We start from the raw sequence: 18,391 nt of genomic DNA on the forward strand, positions 1-18,391 counted from the left end.
CTTTGGAAGTCTTAATTACAACAATATCGATTCTTACCCCTTCAAATGGTGTTAAGATTGTTAAATGTAAGCCACCATTTGCGTGTGGCACAGCATAGTTTGTTTCCTTGAAAAGAAATTCATGAATTGGGAACAACAAAGTTGATCCATCTAACTTCATTAATGTATCCATTATTGTGAGAAATAATCTAAAAGGGGAATGTAGCAAACAGTAAGCATCATGATTATGGTCAGATTCTTACCTATAGACAGTATCTGGTTTTCGAACATGAGAATCAACCAACATCAGATTACTGAAGTTTACCCTTCAATTTTGCTCAGGTGAATTAATTTGACCTCTGTTGATAGTTGAAAGGCAGGGCCGCTAGGGACCCAAATGGTTTGCAGTCAATCCGCGCTTGATCAATCACTGACAACGAGCCAGAAGCTGCCAGTTCCCAAACAATTTCTGCCACTGTCAAATCCTTCGACTCCTGCTAGAATCAAAAACTTGCTGTGGAGAACAAGGATCAGAATGTACCCCTTCAAAAAAAAATCCAATAAGCTAGGTGCACACCAATGCAGATGTGCAATTCATTCGGTACTCAACTCATATCACCTTGCCCGAATCAGAGATTTCAAATGAAAAGAACTGCTCTGCTGTATCAATGAAGCTACAAGGGAACCTGAAGTGCAACATTGTAGAAGTTTCTGAAGCCACTAGACTGTTGAGAGTCATTTCATCACAAGTCTTTGCTGCTTTACTCTCTCTTTGGCTTCTTATTTTACCAGTTTTAAGCGTGTTTCCTAGAGGAGTGCCTTTCCCAAGAGAAACCCTTGTGCCTCTGGCATTGTGACGGCTGCACCTTAAAGGGGTGTCCCCTTGAGATTTTCGAGATTCAGAACCATACTGATGAAATTCACCAGAATCGTCTGCCGGTAAGTTTTCTGGAGTTGGGTTTGATCGACCTTCTGGCAAAACATTTCTGCAAGATTTCAGCAAGGATAGTAGCATATCGACATTGAGTTCTTGTTGAACTACGCCTTTGTTCTGCTCACATCTATAACAGGCAGCAACTAGAGTGCCAGCCAGGACTGGCATTAAGTCAGGATCACTGAAGAACACAAAGGGTAGATCACATACCTGTTCCCTTTGCAGCTCAAGTTAGTCTTAGTAGAAACATCTTGAGAGATAAAACAGATTAACAAGGTCATACTCACCTTGTGAAGTATGGTTGGACTCTTTCCCCAACGAAGCACAGCTTGATTTTCAGGATGGAACAAAGCAAAGTGTCCAAGAAGCAATAGAGATTCAAGCATAAGGAAACCAACCTGAGGTATCACGGACACACAAAAGGAATTTAGCATCCTGCCATAAAATCGGGCCACTTCACTAGTGTTTGTGAGTGTGTGCACAAGCACGGGAGAAAGTAATCACACAAACATACAATAAATTGTAGATATATCATCCACTAGTAATGAAATTCTACAACATTGTTGGGATACAATTTCAACATTAATATTCTTTTGAAGTCGCCATATTGTTTTAACCTTTCCAAGCTTAATATGATTTTGAGGCTGCAATATCATTTCTTATTCATTCCCTCTTCTTTTCACTGTACAACCACTGTTCATTTCAAGAATGTTTGACTTGACATATTTGCACATGGAGATGCCTACATAATTCTCTTAAGTCCATTGCTCATGCATCTTCCGTGCTATGTATATGTCTACCAACGTACCATAGACTATGAAAGTTATGCCTTATAAGTGTTGTGCATGTTGGAAAACCAGTAGCATGCATATTTTCACCTGATCCGTAGCCACTTTCCATTTGCTGGTGCAGTGAGAAAGAAGGAAACTCATCAAGTGAAAAAACTCCATTTTCAAGTCTGGCCTAGCCTGTGAAGGGGATGAAATGGTAGTCAAATAGATGCCAACCATTATGAAGTAACATTCCAAAAGACACTGTCGTAAACAAAATTTTAAAACAATAAGCAAAAAGAAACAACATACTAGCGTTCTCTGAATAAATGTAATATCCCACAGGGCCAAATTGTTCAAAACCTTCAGAACTCCCGTTGCCACCTCTTCAAAATTGGACGGAAGGATACATGAGGCCTGCAATATGATTAGAATATTAAGTTATTAGTTGGGCAAATAGAATCTTCGATAGAGAACTTATGATTATGGAGAAGAAAATCCTTGACAAGAAAATCAGATAATAATAAAATATAAATTTAAATATTCTAACCATCTGATAAAGTTCTTAAAACCAAAAAAATTTACACATATGTGACTATTGGGCTACCATTCCTTCAATTTCCAGCCCCCCTTTAGGACAGAAAACTTGCAGCAGAAAATAAAAATATTAAATACAACATAACTAGGAGTGCTTCAATTTCCAGTCCCTATTTAGGATAGACAACTTGCAGCAGAAATAAAAAATATTAAACACAACATAACTAGGACTGCAAGACGATGAATATTAAATGATGATGAATATAATTTAGGGTTTAGAGAGAGAGAGAGAGAGAGAGAGAGAGAGAGAGAGAATATTAAGTGATGATGAATATAATTTGAGAAATAATGTCAGTTTAAGTAACACTCAACAATCAGAACAAAATCAAACTTAAAGCAGTAAAATCTTCTTATCTCTTTGCTTCCCCCTTTTTATTTTAATTTGATAGAGAGGAAGACACCAAGAGAGCCTCACCCTAATAAAAGTATCTTAAAAATCTAGTACATCCAAAAGTAAGCTTTCATCAACAATAATATTACAATCACAGGCTATTGAAGCAAATTCATTCCTTTTCTCTCAAAAGCTCTGCTATTTCTCTCTTTCAAATTGATCCAGAAGACGATGAGAACGCTGAGAAATGAGAATATCCAACAATGTAGTAACATAAGTTAGATCTCGGTTCCCAAAAGAGTTTGCTATCCTTCCAGAAATAATACAACTTATATATCACAAAATTTCTTCAGGTTTGCCCATACAACTGCAAAGCCTGTCATCATCTCCAGCAAATAGACAAACAAAAAAACAAGAAATAGCAAAAGATAGAGTATAAGGTACAGATTTGAGGAAGGACGAGATAATTAGATTCTTGGGAGTCTCAAGGGTTTAAAACCACAAAAACATCTTATTATAGATAAAAATAAAAATAAAATAGCTGCTTGTATGATGTATCAAATATCAAGTCATTTACTGCACATACCACATACTCAATATGAAATCATAATATCAAATATAAATAGGTGAGCAATTCAAGTAAAAAGAATGTGTTAGGGTATAAGAAATTTCAATTATACGTAAAATGTTCAGATTAGCTAATTGGGGCCATACCGGCATACCCCAACCCAACAAGTTAACTTATTGGGTTGAATGATAGAGTAACTAATCTTGACATGTTATTGGAGCGGGAGGTCTTGGGTTCAAACCTTAACTTCCGCTATTTAAACCCTATTTGTTGTTGCCCCAAGTGTGAGTCTTTGTGTGTGTGTTTGTTGTTCCCCAAGTGAGGGCCTTGTGCGAGAGTAGCGCTAGTGTTGGGTCTCGTTTGTTATGCACGTGTTGAGTCGTCGGATTGACCAACCCACAAGTGAGGAGGAAGAGTATGTATAAATAATGTGAAATGACCCAACCCAACAAGTTAACTTATTGTGTTGAATCACAAAGTAACTAATCTTCACACACATAAATACGCAGCTGCTGTTTAAGCTACCTGCTCAGAAGATTTATTATTTGCCTGCAGGAGAACCGCGGTCAACAGAGAAAGAAGACTGACTAGACCAGTTTCAGATACAGCTGAAAGAAGAAATGCTGCTGGTTGCTTCAAGGTCATTGGAGGATCATTTGTTTGCTTTGATTCAATATGTACTGCATGCTTGCCATTCTCTTCAACCAGTCTGTTCTGTGATTCATCTGGAAGATTGCTCCTGTCCACAGTGTTATTCAACTCAATTGAACTTTTAGTGGAATTCCTCTCACCACTGTTGCCAACAGCTACAACTTCATTAGTTTCACTCATATCCAATGATTTATAATATGCTTTACCATCCGATGAATCTGGGGCGCATATAACCATGCCATCATTTTTTACAGAGTGTTGAGTTCCACAATCTCGAGTATCAGCAAATTCTGCTAATTTAGCATCTGAGCTTTGATTTTGTAGCAATTGCTTCATGGGAGAAGATTCCCAGTCAATAGGACTATTGCCTCCACATCTTGAAGTCAAAACCACTAGCAAGTATATACCTAAGAGAATAGAAGAAGGGAATGGCGATCCTTCCACCTGAGGCCTATCATAGAGAGCAAAAAGGTCACGCAATCGATGAATAACTTGGTATGCAATCACCAGCTCCACCAAATTTTCCCTCATTACAAGTTGTCGTTGATCAGAGCGTACATGACCAATAATCGTTGTGACAGTCCATAAAAAACCATCCAGTACTTCAGAGATTGATTCAAAATTTTCAATTGATGTCTTGCCCAAGGGCAAGCTGGTGCTCCCAGGGACATTCAGAGATGCAGCGATCTTAATATAATTCTCAAGGGCTGCTGACAGCATAGGAATGATGGGGGGTAAAAGATTCTGAGCGAGAAAATAACTTCTGTTTGCAGGTGAAGACAGAACTACCCTTAGAAGTTTTAAAAGGTGTATTGTCACCTGCCAACCTCCAGGTTTAGATGTATGAGATGCAGGCAGGGCTGAAGCAATAAAATCAATCAGACCAGCTTGTCGAGAAGCCTGGAGTTCTGGGTCCTTTCCTTCCAAGAACTAGCTCAGATGTCAAATTTAGAACCATGAGATTATATTTTTAAACAAAAAATTAAGAAGAAACAGAGGCAAAAAGAGTTGAAAATCCAAATGCAACAAACTGGATATATATTCTACAAGTATTAGCAAAAAGAGTTGAAAACCAAATGCAACAAACTGGATATTTTTTCTACAATTAATCTTTAAAACAAATTGATTATACTTATGTCCTTCCTTATTCTTAAAATAAAGACAGTAACAAACTGGCACTCCAAGATGGCAAAGGCACAATTAAGCTATAAAAAGAAGGGTAGCCTACTGCAAAAAGGCACAGCCATCGCAGTTCCTTTCTCTTGGTAACTTATATCCTACTTCCGTATTCTAAATGATATTTCAAAGAACAATAAAAGTACCATATATGTGTGCTTCAACATGAAAGGGTACAAGTATATAAGCGAAAAATGATTAGCATAGTGCAAAAACTCCCACCACAGCAAGTCCAGAATGTATGCAGCCTTACTTGTATATTACAGCGAGGTTAACTCTTGTATCCCATAAAACAACATAAAATTATGTATGTAGAAATTGTTTTTCATGGAAAATTATTTCATCACTGATGGAAAACATGTACTAAACCAAAAAAATGTAACATAATAGCTTTCCATAATATGTTTCACGAAATAATACACAGATTATAGTAGGCATGGCACAACTTTGACTACTCTAACCATGTTATATCTAGAGTTTCAAAATATCATACATACATGAATGACAAATCACTTTCATGCAAAATTTACAATTTCCATTCATCAGCATCATCAAACATCCAACTATGTAGTTCATGGGTACCCATGAAATTTTTACTGTAAGATGCAAATATGTACCTTAATCATTTCAGCAATTATTAGTCCTATGCTTGCAGCACCTTCTTTACGTGCTTGCCTAAGTCTTTGAAGTTCCTGAAGCCACTTCCCAATTTTTGCTCTTGCAGCACCAAGTGCTGTTCTATATCCAATACCAGTATTTTCCACACCAATCTCAGGATATTCATATTTTAGAGCCATAAGTCGTTGCCGAATTCTTTTAATTCTTCGCTTCAGTGAATGTTGCAATGTGGCACTGCCTGTGGCAAGAGAAGATTCCCCTGCTCCTGTGATACCATTTGCTTGATACTCCTCCCCATTGTTAGTTGGTGTCAATCGTCCCTGACCCTCCTTATTCAAGAACCGGCGCACTAAAGGTGAAGATTGATCCCGAAAATCCATTGAAGCTCTCTCCCGAATTTGCTCAAGGTAAAACTTGCGACGCTGCTCACTTTCACTAAGTCTCTCAGCTAACTTCTGTGCCAGAAGTTCAGCCTCCTCCTGTTGGGCTCTGGCTCTTTCCTCCTTCCTCCGAAGTTGCTCAATGGTCTTTGCCTCACGTGCTGCACTCGAAGCTTTGCGTTCTTCTTCTCTTCTAACCTGAGCCTCTTCCTTTTTCCGCTGCATGTCAGCAATCCGTTGCAGCTTTTCAGCTTCAATTAGTTTTCTGCGTTCAGAAACAGCTTCCTCTCTAGCCATATCTTCTTTCTGTTTAGTTTTCATCACTTGAAGTTTTTCAGCTCTCCGCAATTTTGAATCATGAAGTTTCTGGCGCAACATCAGTTTCTTGTTTTCTTCATTCAAGGAAGTAATGAAACGAACCTCATTAACTTTACTGCTCTCATCACCAGCTCTCCTTACAACTTGAGCCAAATAAGCTTCGTGCCGTGATTCACTACGCTGGTGGCGAGCATACATTCCTTCTCGTAACTTCATACTTCGGACAGCCTGCCACTCGTTGACGCGATTTAATTTTTCAGAGGTACGTTGAAGTTTCTGAACTCTTTCATTTTCCAACTCACTTCTTATCTTCAATGCCCGTGCATGCCTTTCTTCAGCTTCTTTCTTCAAATCCAAAGCAGTTTTTTTCTTTTTCTCAGGTGACATTAGTTTATCACGCAAAGTACGTGCACGCTCAGAACTTTTTCTGCCCATGCCTGGCGAATGAGATAGGCGGGAGGAGACGCGGAAAGGCGATGAAAGGATGTCCTCCCAGTTCCTTTTCTCCTTCCAAGCGTCCAATGATTTCCATAATGTAGAATTTATCCTTCCCTTATCTTTCTCAGGAAAAGGAATTTGTCTCCTCAAGTGATCTGTGGATTTAAGAATTTTCTCAGTAGTCTTTTCTGTATGTATTTTATCTTTCTTAGTAATAAGCTTCTCTTTTTCTGCAATAACAGAACTAACATGTTCTCTCTTACTCTTGCCAACCCCATACGTAGCAGAATCATCCTTAAGTGGGGACTTGGATAAGTTAACATTAGAGAAAGCTGAGCTCTGCTGATCACAACTTAACTTGCCTGATTTAGTATTTGGCCTCTCTCCAGTCAGATTCCCTTGAGTGAGATGTATACTTCCACTCTGTTTATGTGACTCTGTTCTTAAGAAAGTAACATTGGGTATAACATCCATGGTGTCAGTTGATTTTAGATGATCAGCAGAAATCTGATGGCCACTAGAGCACGCCAGCACCAGAGCTTTTGCATCATTAGTAATCTTCAAACTAGCTCTTTCTTGCTGAATTTTCTTAAAAGCCTCCAAAGAAGAAGATAATATCTCCGCCTTGTGAGGTGAAGTCGTCATTCTACGAACCTGCACTCGGCATGAAGTGACTGAATATTATCATATTGGGGAGCTGAGTAGCAAAATTGATTTTACTATAACTTGCATAGATATATAATTCAATCCACTGTATTAGAAACCATATGAAGTAAGTATCACTTACTCACTACAATCCTCTCCCAAGTGTTCAGGGAAGAAACAGATGCAGAATGGCAAATCAGAAAGTTCTTATGATTTTAATTTCTTAGATTAGGGATTTATTCTGCATTTCTACACCAGGAATGAACATAAGATTCCATCATTTGATAGAAAGTCTTCACAAAAATGCTCAAAATAATAAGTGGAGAACATTTACCTCCCATGAGAGCGAATGTGGCCTTCGATGGTCAGCCTTCAAAGTGATTGGCAGCTCATCAATTGATTGAGATACAGTCCTTTTCACTTTCTCAAATTCCTTCACTCGAGTAATTAGTTCTTTGAAGTCAGAGGCTGCCTCGTCAAGGACAATAATGGCCTCTTTCATTTGCTCTACGTCACATTCTAGTTCACAAAGAAGATAAAGTTCATCAACAGCTCTATTAAGATTCTCAAATAGGAAGCACCAAAGCCGTTGCCTGAACCTCTCTTTGCTTTCACTTGTGTCAACCTCTCCAATAGGATTAGTAATCTGGGTTTCTGATTCATCATTATGTGCTACAGCAGCATGTTGAACACCACTGTTTCCAACAGAAGCTGCCTCATTTGGAGTTACAGGTTCACCCTTTTCCCAAAGGGTCTCGCCATGTTCAACTGTCATTGCTGTGCTTGAATCCCCAATTGCATATGGACCCTCAAGAGATTGAGTTTTTCCCACCTCAGATACAACAAAAGGCACCTGAAGTTTCATTAACCCAGCATTTTCTCCAGATTTTGTAGATTCTATATTTTCACTATGTAGATGCTTGCAATTTGAAATATTAGTATCCACATTAATCATTTTCTCATGAGCCAACGATACATCCAAATGTTCTGAAGATACTTCATTAACCTCTTTACAATTATTTTCAACTATTTCATTTTTGCTAGCCAACTCGCTCAAGCAACCATTTATGTCTAATGATGTCCCTGCCAACCCTTTTTCTTCCAGATTATTAGAAGAGGAAACATGTACATTGCCTGTAATCTCATCCTTCATACTGACCGCCAAATTATTATCACCAAATTTTATATCGGCTCTTTTATTATCCTTGTACATTTCCAACATATCATCCTCTAGATCTCCCCACTTGATTTTGTGAACCAGATGAGGCATATTTTTTTGTGGTATCTCCTGAGCACCACTATCTTTACCATTAGGAATCATAACATGAGACTGAGGTTGACTTGGAGACTTAATATCTTGTTCAACCACAGCTTTATCAGGGCTACAGAATCCTTTTCCACTGTCATTTGATACTGGATCAGAATTTGTAACACGACCTGATTCATGTGCAGAAAATATCCGCCCTCCTTTGGGACACTGCGATCTACGTTTGTCCGGCAAGGATCCACCTTTTTCATTTATGAAGGGCTGGCTACATTGAGAAGTAGAAGAACTCCTCCCAGAAATTCCCCCGACCCAATTCTGCACCGAGAACTTTGAGCTGCTTCTGTGCTTCTGGAAGAAAAGTAAAAGAAGACATTAATTTGGTACACGAAATTTGCAAATATTAATCGCATCATATAAAAGCTGAAACTGAAGTATCTAAAAAATTTATAAAAAAATTCAGAAAAGGTAAAGGTGATGTAAACTTCATTGTGAAAAGGAACAAAATGAGAGTGTGTTGGCAAGGCAAAAACAATGTGGTAGAGTACAAGAATTCAACAGCAGGACTTGCAAATTCAAGTAAAGAACATATGAACACCCTCTTGGAGTAAGTAAAGAAGAATGTCCAATTGTCAAGGAATTTCAGAAATTCAAATCCCTAATAAGTGAACAGCATATTAAGGGATTTGAAGAGCATTCAACCCAGTATGTCAAAATGAAAGGTTATAAAAAGCAAACAAAAAGGAAGAAAAATGTGAATAAAATATCATGTGAACATTCGACCAACAACTTCAAAGTCAACATTTCTAGTTGTTCTTGCAGCCAAACAGCTTGCACGAGATGAAAAGGTGCTTCCCAAGGTTTTTCGAAAATAAGAATATTAGAAAATTTTCCCTAAACCAAGCTGCTTAGAGAGATTACTACTACTCCCACAATGTCGAAAAGTTGAGAAAACAGAAATCTGTTAATAGTTCAGATAGAAAAATCCAAATTCCTTCCTCAACTCCACAAATATGCAGAAATCATACTGGAGTCCACAATAACAAGATAAACAGCCTCCAATACCAAAAATGGTGCTTTTTGAAATCTGAGAGTCCACAATAAACAAGATAAGCTTCCTTCCCGCATTAATCAGCTTCCTCAGAAAGAAATATGCCATCAGCAAACATAAAGTAGCAAAATTTAAGATGGGCAACAAAAAGAATTCAGAAGAAAAGGGCACCTTCTTCACTTCAAGCCATCCTGAGCCTTGATCATCCAATGCTTCTGCGTCGCTATCCATAACAACTCACCAGAACACGAATACCCTCTCAAAATAACAAATTAACAAGAAAATCAAACCTGATCGCCAACCCTAAACCCTGATCATACCCAAGAAGCAAGAATTCAAACACTTTCTAATCACTCATGATATTGATCCATGGAAATGGTATACGAAAGAATTGCCACCCATCGCGGGAAATGAAAGCCTCGAGCCTGCAATGTCACTCAAGAAACGTGTAATTCAGAAGAAACTGGTGCGGGAAACCAGAGACAGAGAGAGAGAGTTTTGTTAGGGTTTTGATTTTTTGACTAATTTTTTTAATTGAAATTTACACAGTAATAACATGTTGATGGCAAGCGAAGACAAATGGCAGAGAATGTATTTACAAAGTGAACACAGAACACACTGGAAGCATTGAAAATGTCGTATTGGAATCAAACACCATTAACATACACAGCAGGAATTTTACAGATCTTTTACATGAATCGATAAATTCTGTTGAATCTCATGAAAAAATAATAGTAAGAGAGATTGAGAGAAGACCATCCACCATTGTCATGCCATACAAAAAGACAAATCTGAAAATACGAATGAAGTCACAAAACCATGAGTTGGGCCTGAAGAAAAGGTCACAAATGTCTCTGTCTAATGGGCTAGGCTTGAGATTTTTATTTGAAGCCCAATTTGGCTCAACTTCAATAATTATTTGTAGCAAAGTGACCTCTAGTCACCAAATGACAAGTGACAGCATGGGACCCATCATTGAACACTCTCATCCAATCACCACGAGATGTGGCGAAAGCGATGAGGCTTTTATACTAACCGTTGTTCATTTTATTGAAATTTTGATTTTAACTTATCTGAAATTCAGGATAATGTATTGTACTTCATGATATCTTAACGAATTTTGTCCAAAGAAGCTAAAATCTAGGGATTGTTGGAGTAGTTTTATTCTATTTAAAAATAGTTTGTTAGTTAATGGTCGAGATTTTAGTTGATAAACAAAGAGAGTGTTAGAAGAACACGAAGTTTAAAGTCAAAACGTTCTTAATTTGTCCCAGACACACTTTAAGCTATTGCACATTGATCAGTAATCAGAATTGACTTCCTCTTACCCTTTGAGAGTCAAGCCACCTTTCCACTTGTCGTTCATCAAGCAAAAGCAACCAAGAATGACAACCATTAGTCTCTTCCCATCAACAACAAGCATGAAACCTACATTCTAGGAGAGTGAGACGAGCTACATGTTCTTAGAGCTCCAACATCCTCCATAAAGAAGAACCATGATTTGGATCCATCACCATGATCCACACAACTTGAAGATGTTGTGATTACAAGGGATTCTAGACCAGTAACCCAAGCAACAAGCAAGCAATTTTTCATGATCTACCATGTTATGTCACATCCAGATAATGCCCAAGAAACAAGAGATAATGACCACCATTAAGCACAAGAGGAGTGCAAGAAGATTAGAAGAAGCAGAATTCACAAGCATCCCGCGTCAAATACGGAATCCGCATATCTAAACTTTTATCCTTTACTTAGCATGACTTTGGTCAATTACTTTTACCCAGTTATTTCTTTTTCAAACCTCCATGGTTGTAGCCTCTGCGGCTATTATATTGATTTAACTTGTAAAACACGTTCTTTCATACATTCCAGGATGTATTCCCAATGAAAGCTCTAATGCAATTCAGCGATGTGTTATTTTCATTCAGTCTAATAGAAGTATTTTCATTTCGGTGTTTTATCTTCTATCTCATACTTTTCTCACTTGACAAGTCTTTTTCAGGAAGGCACCCTCAAACCAACAATTTTGTGTTCTCAAACCGCACACAACTCATTTGGTGACATGTTAGATTGGTGCACAAATCTCATATAAAACCCTCTATATTGACAGCAATCCTTACATGCTCGAAACACACATTATCACATCACAAACTCAAACATTCATATTCCCAAAGGTCAAAATCGGAAGATCTCCTATGCAGCATAGAAAACAACCAACAATAATATATACACAAAAAAATATAAACAGCGAATTTTTTATTTTATAACGAGCAACTCATACAAGACAAGGTCATATTGGACTTGTCCCACATTATAATATCGGGTACATGAGTCATGCATCCCATACACACTAGACAATTGCAGAGCTTTTGTCCCATGAAGTGACTCCAAAGGAATTTATTGGACGTGGGAGTTGAACCTAATACCTTTTATTCGGCAAGAATTAATCCTGAAGTGATAACGTACCACCCAACCAACTCCCTTGGCAAGTCCCCACCTAAATGAATATTGGTTGCAGTGATGGTAGTAGCGTCATCTACAACTTATAAAGCTAACATATATTCACCCGTGCAACACTTGTGTTCTTCAAGATTTGTCTCATCCTTTCCTAGAAAGAGCCATACATGCTTCCTAAGTCTGCATCTTTCACTTATCTCTGCAGACTCTGCTTCTAAGGTTCTTCTTAGCAGTTTAATTTGTTTCCAATGTGATGCGAGTCTTTTCATTAAGGTGGCTTCAAGGTATCTCACTGTCATTGTCTTTGTTGCAGGTAGGTGTAACCTTACTCATTAACTTAACCAAGCATACTGATTATATAATTAGTGTTGGAAGAACAAGGCACCCGCTATCTTAACATGACGGTTTCATGGATTGGAAGCAAAGAATCCGAATCAGATGAAGCAAAATTGTTCAGAAGAGGAGTACCATTTGGCTCCTAAAGATGGGTTCCTAAAAAGCCATAACATGCTTCTTAATGGAAAACCATTGGAGCTTACAGAAGATGGACACATCCCAAGATGGAATCCAGCACAAGTTCATGTGAATTCTGCAATATTCATCGCTAGTTTGTCTATTGCATTCATCGTATTCGAATTCGAAGTATGCAGTAGTGTTAGATGCTTAATGAATCAGTAGAAGAAAGATTTAACCATCACTTCAGAACTTAAGTGCAAATTCATGAATTCCTTGTAAAAGTTTATACACATTGAAGCATCTATGCTGAGTTGATTTTTCTACAATATATAATTTTTACCCCTCCTATGAGACAACAACTTAGGATTCAAGCAATAGGATGTGCGGAAATGTAAGAAAACAATTCAAACGTCTTCTAATGGCGGAACAAGAGAAGTAAAACTAGAAGAACATATCCATGGAACAGCACCTATGTATCCAGATCCATCCATGAGAGAGAACCACCATAGACAGGTCTTGAAGGTGAATTTCAAGAATGTGCACTCTCTACTTTCCAAGCAATCGTTGCCCGCGTTGGTTGGCACCTTTCATACGTGAATTTATCTCTTCTACATCAACATGGACAGGCTCCAGAGCTCCGTTCTGCCTGCAATGATCAAACAATTTTAATTCAATTTTTCTTAGAAGATTTTATCTCTTAGTAGATCACATTTTTTTTTTGTTTCTATAGGTCGAGGGATCAGGGGCCAATCACATTTGCATAAACGTGAAAAGTTCAAAAGTTAAAACCAGGAAAACGAACCACTCAATTTCAGACCGCATGTCAATGGCCATATCCTTCAGCTCATCCAGACAATTACTTAAATCTGCCAGTGCATCGTCTTGCTTTGCCTTTTCCACCTGTTTTAACATAACCCGGATTGAAGATGAAGCAACTAAACAAAACAATGCAGAAACTTTTAAATAAAAAAAAAAAGAACCAATACCTCCATCTCTTTTATGTAGACTTAAAAAATCAATGAACAGAAAATATGATAAATTTTCAATTACAACTATAAAGTAACAATAAAAAGAAAAGATAATAAGTTTCAACAAAATGAGGTAATGAAATATCTGTCTGGAAATTGGGACCCATGTCCATCCTTATATCACAACCCAGAAAATTCAACAGGGAAAAAAATCTTATGACCAGAGAAACTGAATTTTAATGCTTCTGTTCATGGAGTCAAATGCCAGTACAATGTTTGCTTCAAATTAATAAAAAACAGAAAACAAACCTCAACTTTCTGAAGTGCGCCAGTGGATTCAGGTGACGATGTTCTTACATTTGACCGTGCCTTGGGTGCAGAATTCAGGCCCAACCTCTCCCTCTCCTGCAAGTCGTTAGCTGTTCTTCGGGGTGGATGATCATCTGTTGAACAAACACTCATGCTTAGATAAAAAGAAGAAAAACAACTAAACAAGTATAAAAACTTCATATGAACGTAAGTGTAAACCACAATCGCTCTTATCCTCTAGCACGAGATAGAGGAACAATTTAATGTTGAATTTTTCGAATGGAAAAATTTTAACAATTTTATGTTGAACAAAAAGACAACAGATAAATTGCTGGGAGAATAGAATGAAATAACCTTTTGTAATTATTGGGCCTGTAATTGGACGAGTCTTTTTTGGTTTCCAAGTCTTTGAGAACATACCACCAAGACTTCCAAGAAGCTTCTCACCCTGAAATCAGCATTAAAGAATGATATCACTTCTCCTTTTGGTAGGCAAGTAAAATAAATGCACTAAAATATAATCAACTGACTATGTAACCCAAAGTCTATTCTTCAAAGAGAAAAGAAGACAGAATGAATGTATCATGCAAGTATCGCTCATATTTTGGCACAACATAATTCCATTAGATGCCAAAAGTGTTTTCTTTAGGGTCCGTTGTTTTTAAAAAACTTAGAATACTATCATTTTGTGTAACAACAAACCAAACAATGCATTGTATAAGAATTATATTATACATGCCTAATACCAGAATTTTTCGAAACACTAGATAGGATTAAATTATATATCAACTTATCCAATGATTAACTTATACATGGAATAGTAAAATTATATTATCCTATACAGAGCACCAAATGGAGCCAGGGCAAAATCAGAATAATTTAATGACTCTGGACTTGGCCTTAAAAATCAGCAAACTTAGAGAAACAATAATGCTCAAAAGTTCCCACCACCAAGTAAGAATACCAAATAGAAGTTGTCAAATCATTGATGTATTTTACTTTCAACAAATATAGTTAAGTTTGGACAGGAAAGAACCATACCCGACTAAGATCATGGTCCAACTCAATGGCAACATTGTGCGTCCTGGTAATTTGTTCACCCTGATGATGCAAAGTGACCAAAGTTTTGGTCGCATCCTCTCGTATATCCCCCGCTATCTTCAGTAAGTTATTGACTGTTTTTGTAGTTTCCTCAGCCCTGTAGACAGCATAATTTTCCAACTCTTGAACTGATTGATTCTCTAATCCTCCCGAGTCACTAAAATCATTTTTGTAGCTATTTTTTCCTGCCGAAGCAAGTGAATAAGAAGATGAAGACGAGTTCACTTTATGCATGTCATCATCAAAGGGGTTTGAGCTAAGATTTGGTGCCACTAGTGTTGGCTCGGAAGACTTCTTTCTTGAAGGTTTAATGGCCTGCTTATTATCCAACTCATCATCAGAGTCGAAAGGGTTGGTATGAGAAGAAACATGATATCCAGGTTTAGCTGAGCCAGGCTTAGCAACCTTGATGGGAGACTTTTTCGAGCTAAACATTCTCCCAATGAGCAATGTAGAAATTTTATTAGTAAGTTGATGGGTACAACTTGAATGATACTGAACTTAAAAAGAGTGATTGACAATGTTCCTGGAAAAAAAAATAAGAAGGCTAATACGTGAGGAAGCATTAACAGTAAAACACAAACAGTCGTTACTTGTTTACCAAATTAAGCATGCTTTAAACATAGGTGTACAAAATTTTCTCAGTTCAAAAGGATAGCCTGGTAGCAAACTAACATGAAAAGTCTCAAACAGAAACATACAAGACTAATAGTAAGAACCAAAATTGAAAAACAAACATAAAGAAATGGGGAAGCAAAGTTACAACCCATGTAGATTAAACTTGAAAGGTATAACTGATCCTCGAACGAGATTCCAAAAGTGCATCAAACCCAAAATTTAAGAATAGTGAGGTAGTTTTTTAGAAAATTCCTTTCTTTTCAACTTTTCTACATCCTGTGGGAATCTTTGACAGAGAAATTTGAAAGATACAGTAGGTAAAAAGCAAACATAAACTCAAATATTCCATCATGTATATAATCTATCACCCCCATTAACTTCTATTGATTGATCAGAAAGTGCAAGAACAAATCAAATTATTGTGATTACAATTGAAGGTAGGAATTCAAGTTGACTTTATTTGACTTCGATTTTCTTTATCAATCTTTTCTAAACCCAGATAAGATCCAAAGAGAAAATTAAGATCTCTGCTAGCCCCGTTTTATAGAAATCCAAACAGAAAGATTAGAACAAGCAATTATAAACCCAATAACCTTGCAGATTAACCACAAATAAACAAAATAATGAGAGAGCACAAGAACCTACGAACCAAAAACGAAAACAGAACCGGATCATAAAAACCCAGAAGAAAGCTCATATACATCAATCTACGGGAATCCAAAACCCAGATAAGAACTTCAAAAGCAGAGGAGACAGATGGAATTTGAATGTACCTTACAAGTGTTGAGAAAGAAAGAAACCCAATCGAAAGAGATTCTTATAGAGGAAGATAGAGAGACTGAACGCGTTAATGGAGACGAAAGAAGAAGTCTTGATATTGGAATTGGAAATTGCAGCGTGAAAGCGTCAGGAGCAGAAACAGTCTCAGTTTGGGTTTTGATATTTCAAATTCAAACAAATCAGCCATTGACGTGCACCGCACCCTCCCTAGTCCCTCCGGGGAAACCAAGGCAATATGTTTTTATTTTCTAGTTATTTTATTTGTGGATAAACAATATGTATTTTTTTTAAATACTATATAAAAGAATAAAATTGGTCGGGTTCATTATTTTTTTAAAAAAAATTATTTTTTCTATATAAAGAATAATTGTGTGTCATAACTCTTACTAAAATTCCAAATATTTGAGAACCATGAATAGCTCAGATGACACTCATATATGTAATATCTCATAAGGATCTCGAGTTCAAACCTCCACATCCTCATTCCCCTGTATTCAAAAAAAACTTTAAATATTTGGTACCAAACTCTTTTTTCCCAAATTCCATGTAAATTACTAGCCGATTTAATATGACTTATTTTTGATATTATAAGCTAGTTTATAAGCTCATGGGAAACCTTGCACCAAACAACCCAAAAATACTAGCTTATAAACTCCAAAACGCTCAAAAAAAATATATATTTAAGTTGAAGCTTATTTTAGAGCTTTTTTGTTCTCTATTCTTTTTTATTTTTTCTTTTATTTAAGATAATATTGTTAATAAATTCTAAATTTTAATTTTAGTTTTATTTATAAAAATATCTTATAATTTATAAATTTGAACTTAAAAATATTTGTTATAATAATAAATATTTATAACAAAAATAAATGAAATTTATCAAAAAAAATTATCAAATAATAAACTACAATGATTTCTACCATTCTCATATTTTTGTTTAGTTTTTAATATATCTTTTATCAAAATTATATATATCCATAATTTTTATATCCATAAACTTACATAATCTATGTGGCTTGTCACATGACATGACACATAGATTAATAAAAAAATAAACTTTATTAAAGAACTCAAAGCAAATATGTTTCTCTCTCCTCTAATATTTTTCATCTATCTTTCTTCTCTCTTCATCATTCTCTCTCATTCTTCCTGTTTCTCTCTCCTATGAAATTTCATCTCTCCTTTGCTTCTCTCTCTAGCATTTCCTCTCCTTCACTCCATCTCTTTCTTCCTACTTGAAACCAAACAAATATGTATTTCACTAAATCTAGAGTTTTAGCCATTGCAACAACATAATTGACTTCATTCATGTAGTTGAGTTGCGCTTCTTCAAAAAGAACTCATAGCAGAGAAGAAGCTCTTGAAGGAGAGGCTGATGGTGAGAAGGAGAAATTGAGTAAGAGCAAAGCCATGAGAATCATGAACAGATCTACATGACTAGCGTAAGGACTTATCAGACTTACATCTTCAAGGTGGGGTCCCTGGGGATCATGAGCAAATGCGATCCTATACGATTAGCATTGAGACTTATCATATCTAAATCTTTTGGGCGATCTCGTGAAGCACGATATTTTCTTAGACTTGCTTATTACACTGATAGTGTAATTAATTGCATTCAAAGTGTAATAAGGCCCTTCCATGCTTATAAAACCACCAATGCCAAGTTTAATCACAAGTGTCTTATTACATTGAAAGAGTAACATTTACATATAAAGTGTAATAAGCCTCTGCCAAACTAAACAAGCCAACACTTTCAAGTTTTACTCACCAGTGCTGGCATCCTTCGACGCTATAACAAGAGCAGGAGAATTCGCATGTGAAGGTGTGGAGAGAGAATGGTGAGATGAGAGGAGGAATAGAGAGAGAATCGTGAGATGAGAAGGGAATATAGAGAGATATAAGAGGAGGAATACAGAGAGAGAATGAGTCTGAAGGGGTTCTTTATTTTTTTAAAATTTGAAATTGTCATGCTGGAAAGTCTA

The 18,391-nt window shown here is 36.7% G+C and overlaps 2 protein-coding genes across 2 annotated transcripts; both read right to left on the reverse strand.

The window, feature by feature from the left end:
• Positions 1-118: 118 nt before the first annotated feature.
• On the reverse strand, positions 119-10,468 carry LOC119980854. Its single transcript, XM_038823658.1, has 8 exons — positions 9,892-10,468; positions 7,740-9,020; positions 5,624-7,414; positions 3,705-4,760; positions 1,996-2,100; positions 1,792-1,881; positions 1,201-1,311; positions 119-1,123 (listed from the first exon to the last, which is right to left on the reverse strand). Exons 1-8 carry the CDS (start codon positions 9,949-9,951, stop codon positions 590-592), a joined length of 5,028 nt encoding a protein of 1,675 aa, XP_038679586.1. The 5' UTR covers positions 9,952-10,468; the 3' UTR covers positions 119-589.
• A 2,387-nt stretch (positions 10,469-12,855) lies between these two features.
• On the reverse strand, positions 12,856-16,609 carry LOC119980426 (SNAP25 homologous protein SNAP33). The gene is made up of 6 exons (XM_038823117.1): positions 16,406-16,609; positions 14,955-15,540; positions 14,268-14,361; positions 13,914-14,047; positions 13,439-13,536; positions 12,856-13,282 (listed from the first exon to the last, which is right to left on the reverse strand). The coding sequence occupies exons 2-6, from the start codon at positions 15,447-15,449 to the stop codon at positions 13,183-13,185; spliced, it is 921 nt and encodes a 306-aa protein (XP_038679045.1). The 5' UTR covers positions 15,450-15,540; positions 16,406-16,609; the 3' UTR covers positions 12,856-13,182.
• Between the last annotated feature and the right edge of the window lie 1,782 nt (positions 16,610-18,391).

This window comes from Tripterygium wilfordii, chromosome 16 (assembly GCF_013401445.1).
Source record: "Tripterygium wilfordii isolate XIE 37 chromosome 16, ASM1340144v1, whole genome shotgun sequence".
NCBI lineage: Eukaryota > Viridiplantae > Streptophyta > Magnoliopsida > Celastrales > Celastraceae > Tripterygium > Tripterygium wilfordii.